At 43.8% G+C, this 27,671-nt stretch overlaps 1 protein-coding gene and 1 pseudogene across 2 annotated transcripts in view; one reads left to right on the forward strand and one right to left on the reverse strand.

The window, feature by feature from the left end:
- The first annotated feature begins 2,724 nt into the window (after positions 1-2,724).
- Positions 2,725-27,671, forward strand: part of SAXO1 (stabilizer of axonemal microtubules 1) — a 118,009-nt gene continuing 93,062 nt past the window's right edge. For both annotated transcript variants that reach the window (XM_032139392.2, XM_032139394.2), the window contains exon 1: positions 2,725-3,073. In XM_032139392.2, coding sequence (XP_031995283.1) covers positions 3,027-3,073 — 47 coding nt within the window. In that variant the 5' untranslated portion in view covers positions 2,725-3,026. The remainder of the gene's footprint in view (positions 3,074-27,671) is intronic.
- LOC116459117 (26S proteasome regulatory subunit 6A-like) lies at positions 7,774-9,019 on the reverse strand (annotated as a pseudogene).

Raw genomic sequence — 27,671 nt, forward strand, 5'->3', positions numbered from 1 at the left:
TGTGCTCTGCTTCCCTTATAAAACTGAATGCCTTTAACAGCACCCAAGTCACCTGTTAAATGCTTTGCTGCTTAGAAGTTTCTTCTGCCAGATACCCTACATCATCTCCCTCAAGTTCAAACTTCTATAGATCTCTAGGATGGGGCAAAATGCCTCCAGTCTCTTTGCTAAAACATAACAAGAATCCCCTTGGATTCCATTCCCAACAAGTTCCTCATCTCCATCTGAGACCACCTCAGCCTGGACTTTATTGTCCATATTGCTGTCAGCATTTTGGGTGAAGCCACTCAACAAGTCTCTAGGAAGTTCCAAACTTTCTCACATTTTCCTGTCTTCTTTGGAGTCCTCCAAACTGTTCCAACCTCTGCCTATTACCCAGTTCCAAAGTTGCTTCCTCATTTTTGAGTAACTTTTCAGCAGCACCCCACTCTGCTGGTACCAGTTTACTGTATTAGTCCATTTTCATGCTGCTGATAAAGACATATCTGAGACTGGGAAGATAAAGCAGTTTAATTGGACTTACAGTTCCACATGGCTGGGGAGGTCTCAGAATCATGGTGGGAGGTGAAAGACCCTTCTTACATGGCAGGTGGCAAGAGAGAAAAATGAAGATAAAACCATCAGATCTCATGAGACTTATTCTCTACCATAAGAACAGTATGGGGGAAACCGCCCCCATGATTCAAATTATCTCCCACTGGGTCCCTCCCACAACATGTGGGAATTATGGGAGTAGAATTCAAGATTAGATTTGGGTGGGGACACAGAACGAAACCATATCAGATGGGTCAGGGTAAGGTTGGCTGGATGTAACAAAAGATGGACAGTAAGTGTAACTAGGTGAGGGGAGGTTGTTCCTACTGTCTGGCACTGATCTTTAGATATATCATTGTTGAGGCTATTTTGCCACACCATCTTCATCTTTCAAGATCCCTACCCTCTATTGAGGGCATGGATGGAAGAAGTGGGGAGTACCATGATTGTTGACAAGGTGGCCACCCACAAGGGCAGTTTGAATGGCAGGGGGGCATGAACAGGCATTCTTCTGCTGAAAGATTTATGGATAATGTTTAGGCAGCCATCAAGAGAAGGCTGGTGTCCAGCACTATATTTCCTCTGTAAGGACTGTGTGATGTTCTCTGTCAATGGCAATGGATGGCATGCAGGCTTTGCTTTGACTTCCAATAGCTCCCACCTCTTTTTTGTCTGGCCATGTTTCCATCCTCCCCTTTAGAGTTCTGACTTCTTACTGGGAAGGCAAGGAGCAGCTTCCCACCCCACTGTTCTTAAGAATGACAATAAGCTTTGCTCCTGTCTGAATCTACCTTGCTGACTTTCTACAACTGGGGTTGGAACACTCTCTCTGTAAGAAGTTAGATAGTGAATATTTTAGCTTTTGTGGGCCAAGAGGCAAAATCAGGAATGTTTATACAAATTTTCTGAAAAAATTCAAAACTTTATTTACAGACACTGAAATTTGAATTTTAGGTAACTTTCATGTGTCATGTGATATTATTATTTTAATTTTTTCAACCTTTAAAAAATATGAAAACCATTCTTAGCTCAATGGCCAGATATAGAGTCAGGTGGCCAACTGCAGACGATAGTTTGCTGACCTCTATTCTAGAGCCTAATATTGAAGAAAAAAACCCAAACTCCCCCCCCTCCAAAAAAAACAACCCTCTGAATATTAAGTGTCTTGCAGTCCAAGATGCCTCTGACTGACTCATTCACTAAAATGAATGGAAAGAGTTAGGAAGCATAGGAAAGAAAAGCATAAAGATTGTCAATACTTTAAGCTCCCATTTCCCATAAGCAGGAAGTCAAAATGTTTTAAGTCCAAACAGCTGGCCAGAGCAGTGTCTTTTGAACTTACTTCATGACCAGAATCACCTGGCTTCTTGTTGAAGCTAGATTCCCGGACTAGAGGTTTTGATGCAGGGGAGACTTCTGGGTGGGGGTGTGCTCTCGGGACCAGGTAAGCTGAAGAAACACTATTCCAGGGGTGTAAAGGAACCTCAAAAGCTGTAGTTCTTTAAGTGTGGTCCCTGGCCCAGCAGAACCAGCATTACCTGAGAGCTTGAAAGAAATGCAAGTCCTTGGCCTATCCTAGAAACACTGAATCAGAAACTGTGGGGGTGGGGTCTGGCAATCTGGTTTTTATCAAGCCAGGTGGTCCTGATGCCCACTGAAATTTCAGAACGTCTGCTTCAAGGCATCATTACCAGCACGTGGAGAAGTGATTGAGCACCCACCCACCTGAGCAGTGAAGGCCTGGGCGCTCTTAAACTGCTGTGTTCTCAAGAGCGCAGGTCTGTGGGTGAGAGCAATTCTAACAGACATCTGAAGCCAAAGGCCTAGGTTTCCACAGGAAGATCTGGAAACCCTATTCCAGGCACGCCTTTTGGAAGTCAAGGGCTGTATTCCCCTAAGAGGGGGCACCATGGATCCTAGAGATAGCAAATGCCATCCAAGGTGATGGTGAGGGTTTTCAGCTTTTCTGCACGTGTGACCGTTTACTGCACCAGGAGCTTTCTAGTGACTTCCACCTTTTTCAGGTTTCTCCAAGGTCCACCGCGGAACTCCTGTCCTGGGCCTGCCAGTGAGGTGCTGGGAGCTTCCCGACCTCACAAGCGGCTCTTGTGATGTAATTGCCACCTGAGTCATGCCCCTCCTGGTCCTGGCGACATCACAGAGGCTACCTGGATACGGACCCGGCAGCTTCCTGGGGCCCAGTCAGCCGCTCCAGGGGCCTAAGTCTGGGCTGCGGAGGCTGGGGCGGTGGCGTGCAGGGTGAGGTCTCCCGGGCTGGCGCACCTGCAAGCCCCCTGCTGCTCCCTCGTGCTAGGCCAGCTCCAGGAGGGCAACAGATGACAGGACATTGCAAAAGGGTCACTTAGATTTTCCTTCAAGTAAACAGAACACCTGCCAAGACCCTCGAGCCTGGACATGCCCCAAGCCAGGTGGTTGGGGTCTAGGAGTCGGCTGCAGCTGGCGATGCTCTGAGGGGACGTCAGGGCCTCAGGATGGCCCCTATGAAGATGAAGTGCATCTGTGAACTGTGCTCCTGTGGGTAAGGTGGCTGTGCCCAGGGCAAGGCTGGGGGAGCCTGGGTTTTCAGACTCCCGAGGAAGGGAAGCCTCCCCCAGCTGCTTCATTAGGCGGCATCACGGTGGGTTTGTCCACTTGCCATGTTTTTTAAGCCACAATTTTGTCAACTAGCGTTGTGCCCGCGGACGCCCCATCAGTTCTGGCGAATGTGGCTGTTTTCGGGCCTTCTGTGCCGCTTCACTTGAGAAGTGCAGGAGGGTTGAAAATGGGCATGGCTGCGCAGTCTGCACTCCCTTCCCTGGAGCCCAGAAAGTGTCAGCCAAGGAGGGAGAACACCTGGCCCAGTGGGACCAGTCTTGCTCCTTTTGGGAAAGTGATAGAATGGGAGGAGAATTCCTGTAGTATAACTGAATTTCTCATTCAGAGAGATTGTTACTTTGTCAGAAAAGTATAAGGTATTAGTAAAACTTGTTCCACATTGTGTAGAGTTGAATAAGAATAATGAAAACATTACTTTCACAGTCGCCTGGCCCTTCTAACCTTTAAGGACCATGTCTGGGTGGAATCGCAGTAAAGGTGGTCCTGGGGGGAAATCATGGGCTTTAGTCAGAGTCCCACGGGCTGACTGGTCTGCTGTCACTCACATGATCTCTTAGATACTCCTTCTATCTGCTTCCCAGGACAGCTGGGTTTCTGCTTGGCTGGGGCAGGCAGTGGGCAGCAGAGGAGCAACAGGCAAGAAGGTTCTGAGGTTAGATCTCCTGGGCTGTCATAAATTGTGGGATCTTAGATTGGTAACTAAACTCCAGGCCATAGTTGCCTCATCTGTACCAACAATACCTACCTCACAGGACTATTGTAAGAGTTAAGATCATGTATGTGAGTCCTGGTACATGGATTGTGCTTAATATGTTAGTGTCCTGAAATCTGAAAAAAGAGCAAATATGACACATGCATATAAAAATGGTATCAGTAGTGTGGAGGATTAAAGGGCACTCTAAAAACTGGATCAGCAACCTTCTATATCTCTGGCATCAGTGAATGGTTCCCAACTCTGGCTGCTGATAGAATCACACAGGGAGTTTGAAAACTACTATCAGTTGCTTAGGCCGTTGAATTGATAATCTCAGAGTGGGCCCTGTCAACTGTCTAAAGGTGATTCTGACCATTTGCTAGGACTAGGACTCACTGAACTAGATCATGTACAAACGTGGGTCTTGCTTTTGAGCTTTGTTAAGTGGGGCCAGAGCAGTGTATAGTCTAGGACTACATGTTACTGAGCAAAACCTTTTTTTCTAAGGCTGCCTTTCTTTTTTTTCTTTTTGGAGACGGTGTCTTGCTCTGTTGCCCAGGCTGGAGTGCAGTGGTGCCATCTCGTTTCACTGCAACCTATGCCTCAGGGTTCAAGTGATTCTCCTGCCTCAGCCTCCTGAGTATGGGATTACAGGCACATGCCACGATGCCTGGCTAATTTCTGTATTTTTAGTAGAGACAAGGTTTCAACCATGTTGTTGAGGCTGGTTTTGAACTCCTGATCTCAGGTGATTGCCTGCCTCGGCCTCCCAAAGTGCTGGGATTACAGGCATGAGCCACTAAGGCCTTCTTTCTACTGGGACGCTTTACATTACCCTCCTGTGTCCTCCTACGTTGTTCTAGGCATTGGGATTGAATTTATAAGACATAGTCTCCATCTTTGCACAGCGTGCAGTCTAGGTAGGAAGGCAGAATGCTTATTAAGAGGTGCAGAGCATATATAGTGAGAAGTCTCCCTCCTGCCCCTGCAGTAGGGGTATGACTCATTTGGGTGTTCCTTCTCTGACTCTGTTCTCATTCTGTCCCTGCAAAGGAGCCACTTTCCATTGGAAGCAGAGTCTGTTCTTGTGTCTCTTCTCCTTTTCTTCTCTCCTCATCCTGTATTTTCTCCTCCACTTTATGGTTTCAGCCACCAATAGTTTCTCCTGCCTTCTGAATTCCAGTTTCATTTTCATCTTCTCAAAGTGCTTTGGTGATCCATCTGTCTCATTAATCTCAACTTCAACAACCTTCAAACATTATTCTGGTATCTGCCCCATTCAGGGTGCCAGCAATCTTCCATTCACTCTGGGTGAAAATTTTGAATCATCTTACTCTCCCTCAACCACAACATTGAATCTTTTTTTTTTTTTTTGAGATGGAGTCATACTCTGTCATGCAGTGGCGCGATCTCTGCTCACTGCAACCTCCGCCTCCTGGGTTCAAGCGATTCTCCTGCCCCAGCCTCCCAAGTAGCTGGGATTACAGGTACCCACCACCATGCTGGGCTAATTTTTGTATTTTTAGTAGAGATGGGGTTTCACCTTGTTGGCCAGGCTGGTCTTAAACTCCTGACCTCAAATGATCCACCTACCTTGGCCTCCAAAAGTGTTAGGATTACAGGCGTGAGCCACCGCGCCTGGCACGTTGACTCTTTCCTAAAGTCTGGGTCCCTCCTCCATTGTGATCTTTCTTTAATTGGTCCCTTCCCTTTTATTCCTGTTACAGCCTCCCTAGTTCTCTCGTTTTTGTGTTTGGAAACTGGTCCTAAAGTACCTTCCTAGTTTTTTTTTCCTCCCATGATTCCCTTACATGAAACTACATGTAATTGGATCAGATTTCTTGGCATCCCCCGAGTGGACCTGCTGATCTCCCTTCTCTGATCCTTATCCTTTCCCTTTCTCTGAAATACCTATGTTCCCTCCTCCTGCTGGACTTGTAAGGCCCTGTTTCACTTGCAAATTCCTCATTAACCCAGCCCTGTGGCTCCCCATCAAAGAAGAACCCCGCTCCGTATTCTCATCCTCTAATTATGCATCGGCATGCCTTATATCCTCGATTAATTACATATACACTGGGAAAACAGATATTTTCTATTTTTGTGTGTGCACTGTATTATAGCAACACACTGTTTTCTTAACAGCTAACACATCTTTTTGAATGAATGGATGGCGTTTTTTGTTTGTCAAGGTCATAACATGCTGGACTGGGTTAGAAATGTAAGATTTAGAGATGTACTGTCCAGTATGGTAGCCAGCTGTGGCAATTTTATTTAAATAAATGAAAGTTAAATAAAACTAAAAATTCAGTTTCTCAGCTGCACAAGCCACATTTCAAGTGTTAGTAGCTACTTGAGTATAGTCACTCCCATACCGGCCCATGCAGATATGGAGCGTTTCCATCACTGCGGAAAGTTCTGTTGGACAACACTGATCTTGAGTCTCATTATTTGGAAGTCTTGATCTCTCCCACCCCAATTAAATCCCTCCCACCCCAATTATATCCGCTCAGTGACTGGTTGGGATGGAGCGAGGAATTTTATAGGTGTTTTCTAAGCTGTGGAAGTCTATATTTGGCTTTTCCAGTCTGAGGTCATGGGAAAAAGCAATGGGAAGTCTGGAGGACAAGCATGCATGAAGAAGTCAGAGACAGCGCCCTTGAGTGGGAGGGGGAGACCGGGGTTCCTGAGTGAGTCACTGGATCTCTCTGGGCTTCAGTTCTCCCATTTTTTAATCCTGGAGATTTGTGGAGACCCTCAGGGCTGCCAGGGAGGGAGAGAAGCACATTTATTCCCACTTCTCTCCCACATTTTCTTCTTCCAAAGTTTTTTTTTGAGCAAATAATTCTTTAATGTCCTTTCAACTTTAACTTTTGAGGACATTGTACTTGTTGGCGAGGGGGCTCCCTGGATAAGAAGGTGTCCATCTGCAGGAGCAGCTGCCGACGGCTGCTGGGGAAAAGCCACCAATGGGTGACTCTCTTGGAGCAAGTTCTTATATTTGGCCACAAGATGGCAGACGTTTCCTGATCAATTCGCACTGCGGGTTAAACCAAATCAGCCTGAATGGAAAAGGAAAACCTTTGGAGTTCTGGATTTTATTTTATTTTTAAATAGATTTATCTGAAGTTTTCTAAAATGAGCAATTAGAGTTTAGGGTCCAGCAGAGCTCAGGAAAGTGGTACGCCTTTCAGAGTAGATGGCAGATTACAAAGTGAAAAGTGTTTCAAATGTCTAAATTTAAAGATTCCAACCACTTGTAAAACTTTTTAATGAGCTTTGCTGGGCTAAAAAAAAAAAATCAGACATATTTTACTACATCGAGCTCAAGGCTTTGCCTCCACAACACTGCTCTACTTCTTTCCTTGATGATCAAAATCTTGCAATTGGAATTATTACCATAAAATGTCATAATATTCTCTTTTCAACATAATCAGCACCAAATAAGCAGAGTATTGTGGTTTGCAGAAATACAGTAAGGTCAACATCTAAATTTTTTTTTTTTTTTGAAACTAATGTACCACTTAATTATCTTGACTTCAGAAGCTACATGGCGGGGGAGTGCTCTGAATAGAGTAACTCTACTTTTGTATATGAGAGTATAATGTTTCCAATTGTATCTGATTATCTCCAGCATTTCCTGTTATTGAAAAAATGCTACTCTGCAGAGTTTTATTTTTATTTTTTATTTTTTTTTGAGACGGAGTCTCACTCTGTTGCCCAGCCTGGAGTGCAATGGCGCCATCTTGGCTTACTGCAACCTCCTCCTCCCGGGCTCAAGCGATTCTTCTGCCTCAGCCTCCCGAGCAGCTGGGATTATAGGCGCCCGCCACTACTGCCGGCTAATTTATTTATTTTTTTGTTTTGTTTTTCCCCCAAACCATCTTTTGTTGCGCACTTCAGCCGCGAGTCCGGGGCTGGCCTGCCGTGCCCTAGGCGTAGTACTGTAGGTTGGCTTTCTTCTCGACCTGGACCTCCAGGATGCCTTCCATGTAGTCCTCGTGGGTGAGCTCCGTGGCACCCCTGCGCAGTGGAATCATACCCGCCTCCACACACACAGCCTTGCCCTGGGCCCCGTTGAAGTCATCTGTGCAGCTGGCCAGCTCCTTCGCAGTTCACGTCAGGACTGACGTTCATCTTTTGGGAGTGGATCTGCATGATTCTGGCCCAGGCACTCGATCTTGCGGTCCAGGCGGCCCTAGCGGAGCAGGGCGGGGTCCAGGATGTCCACCCGGTTTGTGACTGCAATTACCTTAACTTGGGTGTTGGGCTGGAAGCCATCCAGCTGGCTCAGAAGCTCCAGCATCGTCCTCTGCACCTCTCGGTCCCCGGACTTCTCACTGTCTAAGTGCTTGGTGCCTATGGCATCCAGCTCATCAATGAAGATGATGGAGGGCGCTTTCTCCTTGGCCAGGGTGAAGGCATCCCAGACTAGCTTGGCACCATCTCCAGTGAACATCTGCACCAGCTGGGGGCTAGCCAGCTTTAGGAAGGTGGCCTTAGTCTGTGCCCTACAGGCCCAGGCCAGGAGGGTCTTCTCCGTCCCTGGGGGCCAGCACCCCTTTTGGAGGTTGGATCCTCAAGTTCTCAAACTTCTCCTTGTGGTTCATTGACAAGACAATAGCCTCCACCAGTTCCTGGATCTGCTTGTCCAAGCCCCCAATGTCACTGTATTGCTCCCTGGGTCTCTCATCCACCTCCGTGGCCTTCACCCGTGAGTCGTCCTCTGGGCAGTGTCTCCAGGATTGGATAGGAGTCTTTGTTCACACCCACCAGGTCTCCTGGCTTTAGCTTTTCAGCATCCACCAATCCAATCATAGGTAGGAAGTATGTCTGTCGTGTAGAGGTTTTGATCACAGCACACTTGTCCTTCCTCTGGGAGTCCAGGTCAATATTGGCACCATCCTCCTCTTGATCATTGGGATCAACATCCAGGAGCTCGATGACATTGGAGACAAGGTACACCAGGGTTTTGTTCACATTGATTTTCTCACTGTTCTCTTTGATCTTGTCCTTCACAGCTTGGAGCTCATGGGTGACTCTTAACATTTCACTCTTCATGATCTTGATCTCACTGTCCAGAAGCCATGTGTGCTGGATGATCTCCTCCGTGGACATGTTGAGCACCTCCACCCCAGTTCCATCTTGCTTGGCCTCATCCTGCACGGTTGCCATCTTCTCTTTTAGTTTTTGTATTTTTAGTAGAGGTGGGGTTTCACCATGTTGGCCAGGCTGGTCTTGAACTCCTGATCTTCTGATCCACCCACCTCAGCCTCCCAAAGTGCTCAGACTACAGGTGAGCTACCACACCTGGCCCAGAGTTTTATAATATTAAACCACCTTCCATCTTTACAGTATTTTGAAAATTCAGAAAGTATTTTCCCATATCTTATTATCTTACTGTGGGTCCCTCAACATGGGAAGCATTGCTTAGTTTGGAAATTCGATTCCTTGATTTTAGCCTCTCTTTTCCCTGGGGATGTTTTCAGTCTATTGAGCTGTTCTTTCCCAGATGACTAAATTTGAAACTATGGTTAGGTGGGGAGTGGGTGGCACAAGGCAGGGTTGCTGTAAAGTAAAATGTTAATCAGCCTTTTAAAGCTGAAAAGGATCTTAGTGGTCTCTAGCTCTTTTATTTTACAGATAAGGAAATAGAAACATTGAGATTAATTTTAATATATGAGAACATGTTAAGCTTCAGGCACAATTTAGGTCAATCAATTAAATTTTATTCATCTTTTACTGGGTATCAGGCACTGCTAGGTGTTAAAATTTACAGTCCGGTCTATTTTCGAGTCACACTGGACCATTTAAAAAATTGATACATAATGATTGTACATATTTCTGGGGTACAAGTGACATTTTGATATATGCATATAACATGTAACAATCAAATTAGGGTAATTAGCATATCTATCACTTCACACATTGATCATTTATTTGTATTGGGAAGCTTACAAATAATCTTCTAGCTATTTTGAAATATATGGCAAATTATAACTATAGTCACCCTACTGTATTATCAAACACTGTAATTTATTTCTTCTATCCAACTGTATTTTTGTATCCATTAACCAACTTAATTAGTTCCCCCAACTCCCACAATGGGCCATTTTTGATTGTAGAGTGCAATATGAAGGCTCTTGTCCAACTGAGAAAATAGTATCTGATATATAAAAAAAGTGTAATTCTAAAAGCCTTTTAGTAAAGTAATATAAATAGCAAATCTCCCTCCTGAGATTAAAATGTAGTAACACTACTTTTTCTAAAATTCTTGTAAAAAATTGTTAATGAAAGGATTGATATAGTTTACTTTTATATCTGATTATTTTACGGCTTACAGTGCACCATTTTAAAGATTTTGTGCAATCTTGCAGGAAATTCCAGGACTGGTTAATGTATCATGAAATATTTATGAAGCATTGGTAGTATGTGCAGCATTTCATAAAAAAGGTAGTCCCATAGAGGACTCAAAAATTGCTGAAAAGGATGTGGATTTGGCCCTTTCACAGAGCTTGCAGAGGAAGGTGATCTCAGGGGCAGCCATGTATCTGCAACTTAAATCAGTTATGTTAACCAGGGAGGAACTTGTTATTTTAATTTTGGAAAATATTTTCTTCACATTGATGGAAATTTCCTTAACCTTAAATTTTATCTTCTTAGAGTCTCTGTTACAAATTAAGAGGAAGGAAAAAAAATTGAGGACTTGGTTTGATACTACATGTTTTAAGAATTCTTATTTTTAATTTAAATAAAATTGACTTCATAAATTCTGATTAAGGAAAAAAAAGACAAAGAACAGCCTTTAACAGATACTTGCTGATGACTTACCTTTAGCAGAATCCAGATAGAGATGCCAAGAAAAAAAAGAAAAACTTTCACTTTGAGATTGAATTTTTATTGTAGATTTCATGTACTTTTCATGTTAAACTATGTTATGCTCCTTAAAAATGGCCTTTTTTCATATCAGAATTAATGTTTAATTGTTCATAAATACCTTTCATCTTATAAAATGAGTACAAGTGGGTATATGTCAAATTTCAGATATTATTAGAGTACAGCTTCATATTCCAATTACAGCAGTAAATATGATCTATTCGACCTTATAGTCTGCCGATGGATCCGTTCAGAGTAACATGTTCTGATTCTGTTCTGTAGTGGGCAGTTTTAAACGTCATTCCCTCCATTGATATTAAAATATTTACTACTGACCTTCAGGTGATTAATAGTTTATTTGGAAAGATGACATGTCTCGGGATGGGTGGAGGAGGGGTGGAAACAGCTACCCTTAGATGAATGAGACCAATAAAACAAGTGATGTAGGATGTGAGGTGTGGGAGAGGCACTTTGGGATGGGGTAGCCGGGGAAGGCTTTAGGATGGAGAAGTGATGAGGAAAGTGAAGCTGGGGTGAGACTGCCTGGTTTCAAATGCTGGCTCTGCCACTTTTTAACTGTGTGTGCGTATGCAAACCATTTTATCTTTCTGTAAAGTAGGGATAACAATACCTTATTCTTAAGGTTGGTGTGAGGATTAGGCGTGAGAGGAGCACAGGCCCTGGAGGAAAGGGTACGTTGGGGTTTAGTGAGGCTGCCCCTGCTGCAGGGCATGGTGGTCACAAACACAGGGAAGACATCATGTCCACCTGAGCACTTGAGCCTGCGGGAGATCGTGCCGGAAGCTTGCTGGAGGCACATTGCAGAGGGGCCCTTACATGTCTCAGAATGTGAACTCGCCAGCAAAGAGCCATGGATGGATTTTGAGCTGGAGAGTAACACAGATAAACAGTCTTTTCTCCCACACACACAAAAAAAGCCTTAAAAGAGTAGCATTTCTTCTTCTTTTTTATAATATAGAGATGAGGTGTCACTACGTTGCCTAGGTTAGTCTCAAACTCCTGGGCTCAAGCAATCTTCCCACCTCGGTCTCCTCAAGTGCTGGTGGGAGGAACCACTGTGCCTGGCCCCCTTCGTTTGTTCGTTCGTTCGTTCTTTCCTTCGTTCCTTTCCTTCCTTTCCTCCCTTTCCTCCCTTCTTTCCTTCTTTCTTTCCTTCTTTCTTCTTCAGATATGCCCAATATCTGAATTAGGCTGACTTTAAATCTGTTAATGTTTTGGTTTTTCTGAGTGGATTTGTAGTTTGCTAATATTTCCTTAAAGATATTTTCTCTCCATTCCGTTCTTGTCATTTTTCTTAACTTGATTCAACAAATGATTAAGTGATGATTTACTAAGAGAAGTGGCAGAGTATTGCAGTTCCAAGCGCAGATTGTGGAGCCAGACTATCTTGGTTCAAATCCCAGCCTTTCTACTCCCTAACTGTGTCATGTTAAACCATTTCACAGTGAAGTTTCTATTTCTGTGTACCTCAGTGTTCTCATCAGTAAAATGGAGATAGAACTTGACTCAACAGAGTTATTGAGAGGATTGAATCAGTATTAAGCAAGTAGAACAATGTGTGCATCCACAGTAAGATATAGGTAGACGTTATTAAATAAGCATAAAGGTCTGTTCTAGGCAATGAAGCCTGAGGAAGTGTACTTGCCTGAGCACTTGAGTCTGAGTGGGAGATCCTGCCAGCAGCTCTGTGGAGCTTGCACTCTAGAGAAGAGAGTTAGGTTTGTTTACTGACTTGCAGGTAATACAAAATGCCCTGCAGAGAATTAACTCTGGGGGGTGGGGGGATGTAATCTGGTGTTTGGGGGGCTCGATTAAATTTGGATGATAAGAATAGTTTGCAGAGACTTCATCTGCTCCTTATACTCTGGGAGGCTCTCTGCCCTTTCTGGGATGCCTACACTTGAGTCCAGCATTTATTAGGCTTTGTGAGTTCGTACTGACATTAACAAACACTAAGGTTAAGTTGCTGTTCAGTTTAGAACTTTGCAAGTCTTCAAAACAATGACTCTGGGGATTAAAGACATACTCCCTGCATAGCATACCCTACTATTCTGTTTTATTGTCTTTACCAGTTTGTTCAAAGTAACTTTGAAGTTTCTCTGGTTGTTTCTCTAAAAGGAAAGAAAAATGTTTCTAAATGGCTGTCAAGTTAGCCGCTAAGCAAAATATATCCTTGTATTTTAAATATCTAGACTATCCAAAAGCCCTTCATTCTAATGTTAACAAATTGGGGTTGTAATGTAAAAAATCAGTTAAGTTTCTCCCAGTGCTGGTCAATAACTTAACTTTTAGAAGCTACCCATTATAAGTAACTATTTTTAAAAATCACTATCTTTCCCCATAATGGTCCAACTGCTCTTTCAAGTATGATGCATTTCAAGTCTTCTCCAAATGAAAAAAAATCTACATACAATCTGTGAACCACAGCTCCAAATGAAGAGCAGAGTCAATTGAATACCTTGTTCTTTATCTTGCTTCAAATGGGAGGGCAGTGGGTAATATTAGGGGAAGAACATGCTATTGTGTCCGGAATTGGTTCCTTTTGGGTGGGTTCTTGGTCTCACTTCAAGAATGAAGCTGCGGACTCTCGCAGTGAGTGTTACAGTTCTTACAGATGGTGTGTCCAGAGTTTGTTCCTTCAGATGTTCAGATGTGTCCAGAGTTTCTTCTTTCCAGTGGGTTGGTGATCTTGCTGACTTCAGGAGTGAAGCTGCAGACCTTTGCAGTGAGTGTTACAGCTCTTAAAGGTGGCACGTCCGGAGTTGTTCATTTCTCCTGGTGGGTTCGTGGTCTTGCTGACTTCAGGAATGAAGCCACAGAAACTCACAGTGAGTGTGACAGCTCATAAAGATAGTGGGGACCCAAGGAGTGAGCAGCAGCAAGATTTATTGTGAAGAGCAAAAGAACAAAGCTTCCACAATGTGGAAGGGGACCCGAGCCAGTTGCCACTGCTGAGCAGGTTGTCGCTGCTGGCTTGGGTGGCCAGCTTTTATTCCCTTACTGGGCCCTGCCCACATCCTTCTGATTGGTCCATTTTACAGAGTGTTGATTGGTCCATTTTACAGGGTGTTGTTTGGTCCATTTTACAGAGTGCTGATTGGTCCATTTTACAGAGTGCTGATTGGTGTGTTTACAATGCTTTATAGCTAGACACAGATTGCTGACTGGTACAGTTTTACAGAGTGCTGATTGGTGCATTTGCAATCTTTTAGCTAGACACAAAAGTTCTCCAAGTCCCCACTTGACCCAGAAGCTCAGCTGGCTTCACCTCTCACTATGACTGTTGGGATTGCAGTCCTGGATTTAATTACTTACAAGCTTTGTGAACTTGTTCAGGTCCTTGAATATCTCTAGACTGTCAAAAATCAGTGATCCTCAGACAGTGGGATTCCCATCATCTATAGCGGTGTGTTTCCAGGTCCAGAGAACTTCCATGTCAGGGCCCTGAAGGTGTCTGTGGAGGTCTTCTACAGCTTCTGCTGGCGACCTCAAGTCAGGGAAAAGGGGACATGGGGCACAGCCCTGAAGGTGGACAGATGTTTTCCTGAGTTCATCAAAAGTATTGAATAGCTAGTTGGGAGTATGTGTCTTTCTCGGACCTTATGGCTCTTGGGGTGTCTAATCTGTTTTCTTCTGGGTACTCTGACTTCCTCTGCACATTGGCTGTCTGTGGCTACCCCAGCCCTAGCTTCATACCACTTCTCATTTCAGAGAACTGAAGAGCTTAATGTGCTGTTTCCAAATTCCAAAGAAAAGAGCACCTGGTTGGGTTCAGCCTGTGACAGGTGGCTCTTCTGGTATGAGGCTGTCTCCTGTGGTCTAATCAGCTGAGCATCAGGAGGGGTGATGTCACATAGAACAAACTGGGCAGCTAGAGGAGAGCAGTTTTAGGTAATAAGGATGTAGTTAGGAAGAAAATAATTAAGAGGAAACAATTGGCCTTGCAACGATTCTTGCCAAGATAACCTTGTGGATAAAGCTAGTGAAAGATGGGTTGGATGACAGTATTAGGTTAGGTGGATTCCCAGGTCATTGAACAAGCAGGCCAAAAGAGTGTCAACGGATGGCTTTTTACCTGCTTAAAACAATATCACCATTGTTAGTGATACTGGAACAATATCCCCATGCCCTAGAACTCTATCGTTAGCTTTGCCATGTTCAACATTTTTAATCAAAACTTGGATGAAGACACAGAAGACATCCTTATCAAATGTGCTGAGAACACAAAATGGGAAGAACATAGCAAGCATAATAGATGACAGAATGAAGATTCAAAATTATCTTGGTCAGGCCCAGTGGCTCACACCTGTAATCCTGGCATTTTTGGAGGCTGAGGTGGGCAAATCACTTGAACCCAGGAATTCAAGACCAGCCTGGGCTGCATGGTGAAACCCCGTTTCTACAAAAAATACAACAACAAAAAATTAGCTGGTTATGGTGGTGCGTGCCTGTAGTCCCAGGTACTGGGGATGCTGAGGTGGGAGGATGGCTTGAGCCTTGGAGGCGGAGGTTGCAGTGATGCAGTGAGCTGAGATCGCACCACTGAATCCCAGCCCAGGAAACAAGGCAAGACCCTGTATAAAAAAAAAAAAAAAAATTGTTTTGACAGGCTGAAATGCTGGGCCCCAAACAAGCTGGAACTTAGCAAGAGTAAGCATGAAGTTTCACATTTGGGATGAAAAATCAATTACACATAGTCATAATGGAGGTGGTTTATCTTGGCCTTTTCAGTTTGTGAAAAGGTCTTGGGGTTTTACTTAACTACGGTTTTATGTGATCTGATGGTATGATGTGGCTGCGAAGAAGCATTTACTTAGTTTTACGCTAAATGGAGATAGAGTGTCCAGGTTAACAGATGTAATTACTTCATTGGACGTTTGCTTTGTCAGAACACAACTGAAGGATGCTTTTCCATGTGGACACTTTTTTTTTTTTTTTTACAGTACCTGCTGGTGACCAGAATGGCTAGGTTATACGAATGCATTCTGAAAGTGAGAAAACTTGAACTTGACAACAGCAGAAGATAGATGGATAATAACCTAGTATTTGAATGCTGTAGTCTACAGAAGAGGGCTTTTACTTGTTCTGGGTTGTTCAGAATGTGGAACCAAGACCCATGAGTGGTCATTGCATGAAAATGGATTTGGGGTCAATACTAATCAAGAATTTTGTAGCAGTTAGAACTGTAAGAAATTGAAGTAGACTACTTTTTCTTTCTTTCTTTTTTCTTTTGAGACAGTGTCTCACTGTCACTGAGGCTGGAGTGCAGTGGTGCTGTCTGGGCTTACTGCAACCTCTGCCTCCTGGGTTCAAGTGATTTCTCCTGCCTCAGCCCCTCGAGTAGTTGGGATTACAGGCATGCACCACCATGCCTGGGTAATTTTTGTATTTTTTGTAGAGGTGGGATTTCACCATTTTGGCCAGGCTGGTCTCGAACTCCTGACCTCAAGGTAAACACCTGCCTCGGCCTCCCAAAGTGCCGGGATTACAGGTGTGAGCAAACTGTGTCCAGCCGCAGTAGACTTTTTCTGACCCTTAAGTGGGGTGTGTGTCTGTGAGATGCTATGGAAAGGGCTCCTACATTGGGCAGGAGGTTTGACAAAATTATCTCTAGAGTCACTTTCCCCACTAGAAACCCAGATTTCTGGAAAGACAGAAGAGCCTTTTTTCTTTTCTTAATTTGTCAGTAATGTCTCAGCAAAGAAGAGCATTTATTTTAATATGATCATTGGACTTGAAGGGCTTCTACAGAGAACTATGGGTACATGTGATATGAAGAATAAGCTGAGATCCATATGCACTTGAAAAACCAGGAAAATTAAGAGGATTCTTTTTTTTTTTTTTTCTTTTTTTTGAGATGGAGTTTCACTCTTGTTGCCCAGGCTGGAGTGCGATGGCGTGATCTCTGCTCACTGCAACCTCCACCTCCCAAATTCAAGCGATTATCCTGCCTCAGCCTCCCGGGTAGCTGGGATTACGGGTGCCTGCCACCAAGCCCGGCTAATTTTGTATTTTTAGTAGAGACAGGGTTTCTCCATGTTGGTCAGGCTGGGTTCGAACTCCTGACCTCAGGTGATCCACCGGCCTCAGCCTCCCAAAGTGCTGGGATTACAGGCGTGAGCGGGTTCTTAAGGCAGCTATATTTAACATATAAAGCATATACCCAGACTTCAGTGTCCTGTCTCTAACCACTGCTCCTACTGAATCTGCCTTTTTACCTGGTGCCTCTGCTTTTCTGAGAGCCCTTGGATAACTTTTGGGTAGTGTATTAAAAACCTTTATCTGTTGTGTCCACAGTATCCCCTGATTATGTCTGCATGTAGCAGTTCACATTAAGGAGGCTTTTATGGGCTAGCCTGGGACTCTAGCCATGACATGAAGCAATACTTTTGTGGGAAATGTATTTCAGGCTTCCAACAGCGTGTATTGACTTTTGAAACATGTTCCATTGCAAAGCTGGAATGACCCATGTTTCTCTCTTATGATGTCCCACTTCACACCCATCTTGGAGCTATTCCTAAACTGGGTTCTGGTCTTGGAAGCCTTCTTTGCACCTTCCTGCCAACCATGGCAGTTCCTGAAATTCTGACACTTACATGAATCAAGCCTTCCTGTTTCTCTTCCACTGCTCTATCTAGAAATGAATTTTAAGAGACTTTTCTTCCCCCAAAAGAATTTGAAGAATCTTAAATAACTTTACATGATATAGTACAATAAAAAACAAAAAACAAAAACATGGAGAATAGTTCCGTGGTGGTGTTTTTTTTTTTGTTTTTTTTTTTTGTTTGTTTTTTTTAAGATGGGGTCTTGCTCTGTTGCCCCAGCTGGGGTGCAGTGGTGCAATCATGACTCACAGCAACCTCAACCTCTCAGGCTCAAGTGATCCTCCCACCTCAGCCTCCCAGGTAGCTGAGACCACAGGTGTGTACAACCACACCCAACTAATTTTTGTATTTTTTGTAGAGATGAGATTTTGCCATGTTGCCCAGGCTCGTCTTCACCTCCTAGGCTCAAGTGATCTTCCTGCCTTGGCCTCCCAAATTGTTGGGATTACAGGCGTGAGCCATCGTGCACAGCCAGTTCCATGTTTTCTATCCCAATAGTTCACTTGTGTGCATGCTTGAAATCATCGCATGTGGATTTAAGGTTTTTGTTTTGGTGTTCTTAGCTTCTTAGGCATTTAATGCTTGCATTAGAAGGTGTAGGAGATAGGCGTGGATATTTTTAAATGATGGACCAGGGAAAGCTCCTGGAATGGTTATATTATTCAGGATTCTTGGTTGAAGTAACTGAAATGGACACTGGTTTGTTTAAGCAAAAGGCTGTGGGGCAGTTTACAGAAGTGTGGAGAGGCAAGGTTGGAATATGGACAGGTATAGGAGAGGCCAGAAGGCCAGAGCCACAGCCCAAATCACTCTGCAGAGACTGGTGAGCCGGCCGCTGAGGCCTGCTCTGGCGCAGCGTGCTGTAGCTGCAACAACTGTCACTGGCCATGCTCTGGTGCTGCCAGTGTCCCTGTCTGTAGAATGAATTCTTCACTGTCACCCCAGTTTTTTTAAAAAATATTTTTTCATCTTTTATTTTAGATTGTGTGGGTATGTGTGCAGGTTTGTCATGAAGGTATATTGTGTGATGCTGAGGTTTGGGGTATGGTTGAACCTGTCATTCAGGAAGTTAGCAGAGTACCCAATAGGTAGGTTTTCAATTATTGTCCCTCCCCTTGTATTCTCTAGTGTCACTCCAAATTTTTTGGCATGAATTGATCTTTCTTTTTTTTCTTTTTCTTTTCTTTCTCTTTCTCTTTCTCTTTTCTTTCTGCCTTTGCCCTTTGCCTTTGCCTTGCAACAAGGTCTCACTATGTTGCCCAGGCTGGTCTCAAACTCCTGGGCTCAAGCAATCTGCTCACCTCTGCCTCCCAAAGTGCTAGGAGTACAGGCATGAGCCACAATGCCAGGCCCAACTGGTCTACATTAAAGTTGCAGAGGGGAGCTTCTGATTGGCCAGGCCTTGGTCACATGCTCAGGCCTTACGGAGGTAGGTGGGTGGTTGTGAGGGGTGTCTCACTTTTTGGTTTCTGTAGTGGCAGGCGGGCACTGCCTCCTACAAGATAAATATGGTGGGAATTCATCAAACGAAAGGTATCTCAAAAAATGTTAGGTAGCTAAAAAAAAAAAAAAAAAAAGAAAAAAGTCAGATGTTAGGTATTAAAAGAAAATGGCTAGCGAAAAATAATAACTTTTGCTTACATTTCTGTATTCATTTATGAAAAGGCTCAACTTAGAGCAGGGTTTCTAGTCTGTGGTACCAATGGACATTTTTGTTGTGGGGCCTTCCTGTGCATTGTAGGGTGTTTAGCAGTATCCTTGGCCACTACCCACTGGATGCCAGTGGCACCTACCCGACTTTTGACAATCAAAAATGTGTCTGCACATTGCCACGTGTTTCCTGGGGGGGCAAAATTTCCCCCAGCTGAGAATCACTGGGCTAGAGGCATTCTCAAGCCATGGGTTATGCTTTTATTTATTTATTTATGTATTTATTTTTTGAGACACAGTCTCGCTCTGTCGCCCATGCTGGAGTGCAGTAGCGCAATCTCGGCTCACTATAACCTTCGCCACCTGGGTTCAAGCAATTCTTCTGCCTCAGCCTCCTGAGTAGCTGGGACTACAGGCATGCACCACCATGCCCAGCTAATTTTTGTACTTTTAGTAGAGACGGGGTTTCACCATGTTGGTCAGGCCGGTCTCGAACTCCCGGCCTCAGTGGATCCACCCGCCTCAGCCTCCCAAAGTGCTGGGATTACAGGCATGAGCCACCATGCCTGGCCGGGTTATGCTTTTATAGCCTTGCATTAATGGCTTTATCACAGGAATGGATCTTATATTACTGTCCTTGGAGAGGGACAAAGCTTTTCTCATCATGGTGCCCTTTCCCTGCATGTGAATGTCTGAATCTTCACTATTCTCAGCCTTCAGTGTAGCTAAGAATCAACTGGAGAGCTGTTTGAAGGAGGCCAGTTTCTGGGCCCTACTTCATACACTTTAATTCTGTGGGTCTGAGGCCCAGGAATCTGCAAGTTTTAACAACTTTGGTGATTAAGATGCAGGTGGGTGATGGACTACACTTTAAAAAACACATGGTTACTTCATTGAGTGTCAACCTCAAAAACACAAAGATGTGTGTTTTTTCAAAAAGAAGAGATCTGTCTGGGTGCGATGGCTCATATCTGTAATCCCAGCAACTTGGGAGGCTGAGGCAGAAGGATCGTTTGAGGCCAGGAATTTCAGACTAGCCTCCGCAACATAGTGATACTCAGTCTCTTAAAAAAAAAAAAAAAAAAATGGGCCAGGTGTGATGGCTTATGCCTGTAATCCCAGCACTTTGGGAGGCAGAAGTGGGTGATCACTCGAGGTTAGGAGTTTGAGACCAGCTTGGCCAACATGGTGAAACCCCATCTCTACTAAATATACAAAAATTAGCCGGGCGTGGTGGTATACACACATAATCCCACCTACCTGGGAAGCAGAGGCATGAGAATCACTTGAACCCGGGAGGCAGAGCTTGCAGTAAGCCAAGATCACGCCACTGCACTCCAGCCTGGGTGACAGAATGAGACTCTGTCTCAAAAACAAAAAATAACAAAACAAAAATAATTAGCCAGGCATGGTGGTACACACTTGTAGTTCCAATTACTTGGGAGGCTGTGGCATGAGGATTGCTGGAGCCCAGGAGCTTGAGGCTGCAGTAAGCCATGATCATGCCATTGTATTCCAGGCTGGTTGACATAGGAAGAGATACAATTTTAAGATTTGCAAATCTTTTTAGTTATTGATTAAAAAGAAGCAAGGTAAAGATGCTGTCTGTTCTTAGGCTTTTTTGGAAGGGGTTGTGTGGAAGCAGCTTTGACACGTGACACCAGCGCTCAATGCCCTTCATCATCATCAGCAGGAAGTACTCTTGTTTTTTAGCTCTGATTTGCCTTACATCTTTCTCAGGAAAGGACCTTTTGTTCTCCACCCCCTTAAGTATTAGAGAAACCTCAAGGGGAGGTTTTTATGTTTTCACAATCTCCGAGGTCTCTTCGCTGGTCTTGTTTATTGGTCTTGACTTCCTAACCCTGGCAGGAAGGGGGAACACTGACCCTCAGCAGCACTGGCTGTATTTTTCATGTAGAGCCTCTATGGCAGGATGTTGTCCAACATTCTAGTTGTTCCCCAGGAACGGAGGAGACAACAGGTAGGTAATACCTGTGACAAAGCTGTGGACCTCCTGAGCCTCTAAGCCCATCTCAGAGGAAGTCTTAAATCTATGAAAGAAGATCCCATCCACTGACAAAGCACCTTTTAGTTTTAAAGTATGTTTGGTGGCTTCTTTGAGCTACTTGGTTCTATTTTCACTCCTGCTCTATCTGGGGCTAGTCAGTGATATTTCCGATAGCAATTTTTCTAAAACTCCTATCAGGCAATTTGCCAATTTTTTTTAATTTTTAAAATTTAATTAATTAACTTTTTTTTTTTTTTTTTTTTTTTTTTGAGACACAGTTTCGCTCTGTCGCCCAGGCTGGAGTGCAGTGGCGTGATCTCGGCTCACTGCAACCTTCCCCCCCAGGTCCAAGGGATTCTTGTGCCTCAGCCTGCCAAGTAGCTGGGATTACAGGCGCCCACCACCACACCCAGCTAAGTTTTTGTATTTTCAGTAGAGATGAGGTTTCGCCACGTTAGCCAGGCTGGTCTTGCACTCCTGGCCTCAAGTGATCTGCCCACCTCAACCTCCCAAAGTGCTGCGATTACAGGTGTGAGCCACCGTACCTGGTGATTTTTGCCAGTTTAAAGCCTTTGATAGTTCTCCATTGATTACAGAATAAATTCTACCCTTAAGCCCCTACTCTACCTTTCCAGCCATTCCTCATCATGTCGCCTGTGTTCCAGGCTCACCAAACTATGCTGAGGACGTTTAACTCTCTGTATGCTAACTTTATTCATACCTTGTTATTAACTATACTGACAACCTGCATTTCAGACTCACCAGACTCTGTTACAGACTAGCATGCCCAGCTCACAAACTGGGTGCCTGCTAAATATTTTTTCTAAAAAGTGGATATTGGTTGCTAACATGTAAAATCTCATGAGTTTTAAATATCTTGGCTGGGCGTGGCGCCTCACACCTGTAATCCTAACACTTTGGGAGGCCGAGGCGGGTGGATCACCTGAGGTCAGGAGTTCAAGACCAGCCTGGCCAACATGGTGAAAACCCATTTCCACTAAAAATACAAAAATTAGCCAGGCGTGGTGATGCATGCCTGTAATTCCAGCTACTTGGGAAGCTGAGGCAGGAGAATCGCTTGAACCCGGGAGGCAGAGGTTGCAGTGAGCGGAGATTGTACCACTGCATTCCAGCCTGGGTGACGGAGCCAGACTCTGTCTCAAAAAAAAAAAAAAAAAAAAAAGAATCCGTACTTTCGGTTTCTTCTGAAATATCAAAAGACGTGACAGTATTGTGACTGCATTCCTAAATGGTAATGGTCAGCTCTTGCCTTGAGACAGGATGTGTTCTGTCTATAGCCATCATGGAAAAAGGTGAGGGGAAATACTGTGAAACTTTCCCCTCCTATTTCCCACAAGAGGGCAATCTAATCTCTAAGAAAGTAGAAGGGACTGGCGTTGCAAAATCTGCTATTATAGCTTGGCTTTGTTACCCCCGCAGTGGTGAAGATCTTTAGGCACCCACCTGCATTTCGTGTGCTGAATTGCCAATGCCTTATGCCTTATGCCTTGTGCTGTTACTTAGTGTTTCATCGCTTCTCGGCCTTTTGGCTAAGATCAAGTGTATTTGGTCTTTCACAAATTCCTTTTTTTTTGGTGTGGTTCCCTTCCAGGATCTATCTGGAAGGCCAGTTTGATGAAAAGGCATGCAAGAGGTGCCTGTGTGTAGCTTCTGGAGCCACCTCCAGCCTAGGTGGAGGTTGTGGAAGGTTGGCAGAGGCCTGATGAGGCAGGGTTGTTTCCAGAGAAAAGCGTGACCTATAGAAACAACCTCACAGCCTAGCATTACTTGATGGTGCTTTTTGTTGGTGCAGAGTCTTGATTTCTGTCAGCACCCTGAGAGAGCAGCCCCCTGAGCTCCGCAGCGCCTCCCTTAATATTACCCTGGCTAATACAGACTGCTGTGTAAACTGAAATGCCAATTTATTTAGAATGAGACAGATCTACTGAGAGTGCCTAGAAACTCATTTTTGCTGGTCAGAGTGTACTTTCTGTTTAGAAAAATTAAAAGTAAGAGCCAAAATATAATCACAGGTTGCTTGTCTGAGTTCTAAGCAAGGGGAATGCTGCCATTTGCACGTTCTGAGGTGTCGTTCTGAGATTAGGGATTTGGTGGGTTGAGCCCCTCTGCCAGGCCTCCTTATCCAGACAGTACTTGTAGGTACCTTGCTAGAATTGCCCGTCTAACTCTGTGCCCACCCCCATATGGTTCGTGACACATTGACATATCTTTAGATATACCAACACCACAAAGTTGATTACATTCACATGTAGCATTTTTCACTCTAGGTCCTATTTACAGTTATTTATTACAGATTAGTTTAATAATTCAGGCCTAAGGATTTGGGGAGGATTAGGGGTGAGGCGCCCTAGCACCTCTAACTGCCCCTAAAGAGATTGCAGAGGTTTTAGAAAATAAAACTAGCTCTTAACCCCCAGATGGTAAGTAGGTAAAGATGAGTGAAAAAGGCTCTAAATCTTATTTTCTCTAGTTTTTCTTCTCTTTGTTTCCCTTTGGTCAAAAGAAAGCAAACATCTCTTTGCCTCATCTTTTTTCCTCTCTCATTACAAAAAATCTATCCTTGCCGGGCGTGGTGGCTCAGCCTGTAATCCCAGCACTTTGGGAGGCCGAGGTGGGCGGATCATGAGGTCAAGAGAGCGAGACTATCCTGGCTAACACGGTAAAACCCTGTCTCTACTAAAAATACAAAAATTGGCCTGGCATGGTGGCGTGCGCCTGTAGTCCCAGCTACTCAGGAGGCTGAGGCAGGAGAATTGCTTGAACCCGGGAGGCAGAGGTTGCAGTGAGCCGAGATTGTGCCACTGCACTCTAGCCTGGTGACAGAACGAGACTCCATCTCAAAAAAAAAAAAAAAAAAAAAAAAAAAAAAAAAAAATCTATGCTTAATACTGGTAAAATTGAAATGGTTTAGTAAGAATATGGAATTTGAGAAAGAAGAGGAGGGAGGAAGAAAGAACTGAAGTGGTTCATAAATGGCATACGTAGATTTTGTGTTATTTAAAATTGGATTTGGTTGTTAAAACTGGTAATTTTTTCCATCAGTTTGGGTTGAAGAACATAGCCATATTCCATTAGGTAAAACTAATACTGAATCTATGTATCTACCTATCTATCCGAATCCTAGTTTTGACCCTAGTTTCCACCAATTTGCCGATAGTTAGGATGTTGACTTAGCTTTGGGCCCTACAATTTAGGGTTTAGCTCTGGGCACACAAGAAACTTGGATGCTTAATGAAAACTTTGGGTAAGTTTTATTCATGTGCTCAGTTTAGGGGACACTCTGCATGTGCACCGGGCGTGTCTCCTTCAGCCATGTTTTGTTTAAGTCATCTATGGCCTTGGGGTTCCCAGTGCAAGAGATGAAGCAGGGCATGAGTGTTTAGTGACACTGTGGGGTTGTGCCCATTCTTGCCCCCCTCATTAGAAAGTGGCAATGGGCTCAAATGCCTTAGCAGGTAGTTTGATAGGATTTGGAGAAATAGGACAGTTAGAAAATGAGTTATTTGATACTGAAGTTCAGTCATGCATGTATTTAAAAGCCTTTTTGGTGCTCTGAACTTGGCTTAGGTTTAGGGTGCTATTAGGATAAGTAGAAGACTTAATTTTTAGTTTTTTAGGGAGTTTAAAATCTATGCAACTGAAACATGTACATAAAACAATTAGAAAGCAATGCAGGATACTGTAGTGTAGTGAAGAGTTTAGAGACTCTGGGGTTAGACAGATGTGAACTTTTAAAAACCTTTCTGGGCCTTAGTTCCCTGATATGTAAAATGGGGATATTGAAGAGATTGTACGAGGTAATGTATGTCAAGCACTTAATGTAGAGCCTGGCATATAGTTAAAGGTTCAATATTTGGTGGTAATTATAGTAATTGGGTCTAATAAAAGGTTTCCTTTATGTGGTCCTATTGAGAAAGGAAAGGTTTCCCCTCCTCACTGCCCCTGGTAATCACAATGAAAGAAAATTTCCTAGAATACTGTTGTATACCTTCTTGATTTCTTTGGTAAACTTACCTGCCTGTAATTGTCTTTTTTAACCCCTGTTTTTAAAATAAGTTGCTTCTATTCTGGAGAGTCAGCTAGACAAATAATGTATTTCCATATAAAAGAGTAAAGAGAACAGAAGGGCCTTTACCAGGACTAACAAGTAAGGGCTTTGGGACAACTTCAGCGTTTTGAGTGGTCAGGATCTTTCTGCTCCTAACATTGGCCTGGTTCTAAAACACTATAGGGTTTTTTTTTTTTTTTCCTAGAAATACGGAACCTGGTTACATGGGATATTTGTTTAGTAGGACCAGAGGTGTGTAAAGAAACAGCAAATAGCCCCTGGATTATCTTTTATTTCCCATCAGAAGGGAGCTTGATGGAAAGACTGATTCAGAAGCATGCAGGAAATGTGGGTTCCAGCCCTAAAAATGTGGCCATGACCATGTGCCAGGGCCGCCCCTCTACTGCACGTGGCACTGGTTGCCTGAGGAGGTTTAGAATGTCCTGGGAAGGGTAAGGTGCAGATAAGTGAAAATAAACCTTACTAGGTCTCAACTTTTATCTCTTATATAAGGTGGTTTTTTTTGTTTGTTTGTTTTTAGATTAAAAATGTAGGCCAGGCAAAGTGGCTCACGCCTGAAATCCCAGCACTTTGGGAGGCCAAGGCTGGTGGATCCCTCGAGCCCAGAAGTTCGAGACCAGCCTGAGCAACATGGCGAAACCCTGTCTCTACAAAAAATAAAAAAAATTAGCCAGATGTGGTGGTATGCACCTGTAGCCCCAGGTACTTGGGAGGCTGAGGTGGAAAGATAGTTTGAGTCCAGGAGGCGGAGGTTGCAGTGGCAGAGATGGTGCCACTGCACTTTAGCCTGGGTGACAGAGCAAGAACTTGTCTCAGAAAAAAAAAAGTTCGTTTAAAAGAAAACCCCAAAACTTTAATGGACTTCACCTCTTTAGGGTGAATATTCTTTTCGAGGTCATGGAAATTGCATGAGTAAAGGAAAATCTGACTGGCTTTGGTAATGAAAGAGTGTAAGCATGTCAGGATTTCTCACAGCTGTTTTAGTAGGCAGAGCGCTTCCACTTGGGGAATAACACCACAAGAAATCTCAATTTTCCCTGATGCTTGTTCCATTTCATTCTGTGTACTCCTCTCTGCACAGATTTAAATACCAAATAGTTTCTATTACTTCACAGTTTCCACCTGGGGTCTCAGGAGTTTGCCCAGAGCCAAAAAAGCATCTGCAGCTTCCCCCTTTTTGCCACATCTTATAACCTGGGGGCTTCTTTTTGAGCTGTTTATATCATCATGGCTGTATCTCTGGGTATTCCTAGTTGAGTTTTTAGTTTCAACTGGGGCTGCAATCGCAGAAGTGGCAGGACTCCCTATGCTTAAAAATTAACCTCAGCTTGGAAAATTTTCTGCTGTGATGGTTGGGGTGACTTAGTTTTGAAACTCCCTTTTTACCTTTCTTAGCTCTGCTGGGATTAAATATATTTTTTTAAATTTGGCAGGTTTGAAAAACAATGTGAAGATTTTTTTTTTTTACTCTAAAAATACAGAAAATAGTTTTAGCCCAATCTTGTTTGCATAGTTTTTATTCCATGAACACAGGGAAAGAAAATTATAGGCAAGACAGATTTAATTCTGTCTGCTGTTGCTGTGTGGGGGTACTAATTAAAATAAATTATCTTTGTTTATTTGAAAGCAAACTAGACATTTTTGGAAATAATAGTTTGCTGCATATATGAATGAGTTTGGACTAAACTGACCCATCAATTAGCTAGATGATCAATTGCTTTCAATTTGGTGATTAATGAACTTCTGGTGCTGTGATCAGCTTTCCCCTCACTGAGTTGCTAAGTTGCATGCATGCTGAAAAGGGCTCCCAGAGAACAGGTATGTTTGCCAGACACAGTTGCTCCTGGACCTGCCCTTGGGAAAAGTCCCCTGCAGTGGCTGGTGGTCCCCTCCTCCTCCTTTCTGACTTGTCCTGTTTCTTATCCAGTGTCTCATAGTCGAGCTGAGTGGGGTTAGTATGACAGCACATGCACACACTTTAAGGAGACCTCACAGAAGTATTATAGAAGACTTTCCAGCTGGCACAGTTATTTGGGGATTCTTTTGCTAAGGAAAAAGAGGAAGATAAATATTGGGGTAGGTATCTAGCATTTTCTGCCACAATCACTCAACTCTTCAAATATGGCAAGCCTCTCTCCTCCCCTGTTCACCCTCAATTTCTTACCTTCAAAATAGCTTTCTGCTCCTTCCAGAAATCTTCATTTTGATTTGTGAAAGTAAAGGTCAGTTCAATCTGAGAATGGCCATGTAGTCTGGATCTTTAAAAATAACAACTGAGTGGTTAGCTCAAAGGGAAGTTCAGTGGAATTTGACATTGCAGTTTGTCCTTTTCCGAGTTGATAATTTAGATCAGAAATCAGCAATCTTTTTCTATAAAGGACCAGGTAGGCTGGGCATGGTGACTCAGGCCTGTAATCCCATCACTTTGAGAGGCCAAAGTGGGCAGATGCCTTGAGCTTAGGAGTTCAAGATCACCAGCCTGGGCAACTTGGTGAAACCCTGTCTCTACTAAAAATACAAAAATTAGCCAGGTGTGATGGCATGCACCTGTAGTCCCAGCTCCCAGCTACTTGGGAGGCT

Source organism: Hylobates moloch, unplaced genomic scaffold (genome assembly GCF_009828535.3).
Source record: "Hylobates moloch isolate HMO894 unplaced genomic scaffold, HMol_V3 SCAFFOLD_19, whole genome shotgun sequence".
Lineage (NCBI taxonomy): Eukaryota > Metazoa > Chordata > Mammalia > Primates > Hylobatidae > Hylobates > Hylobates moloch.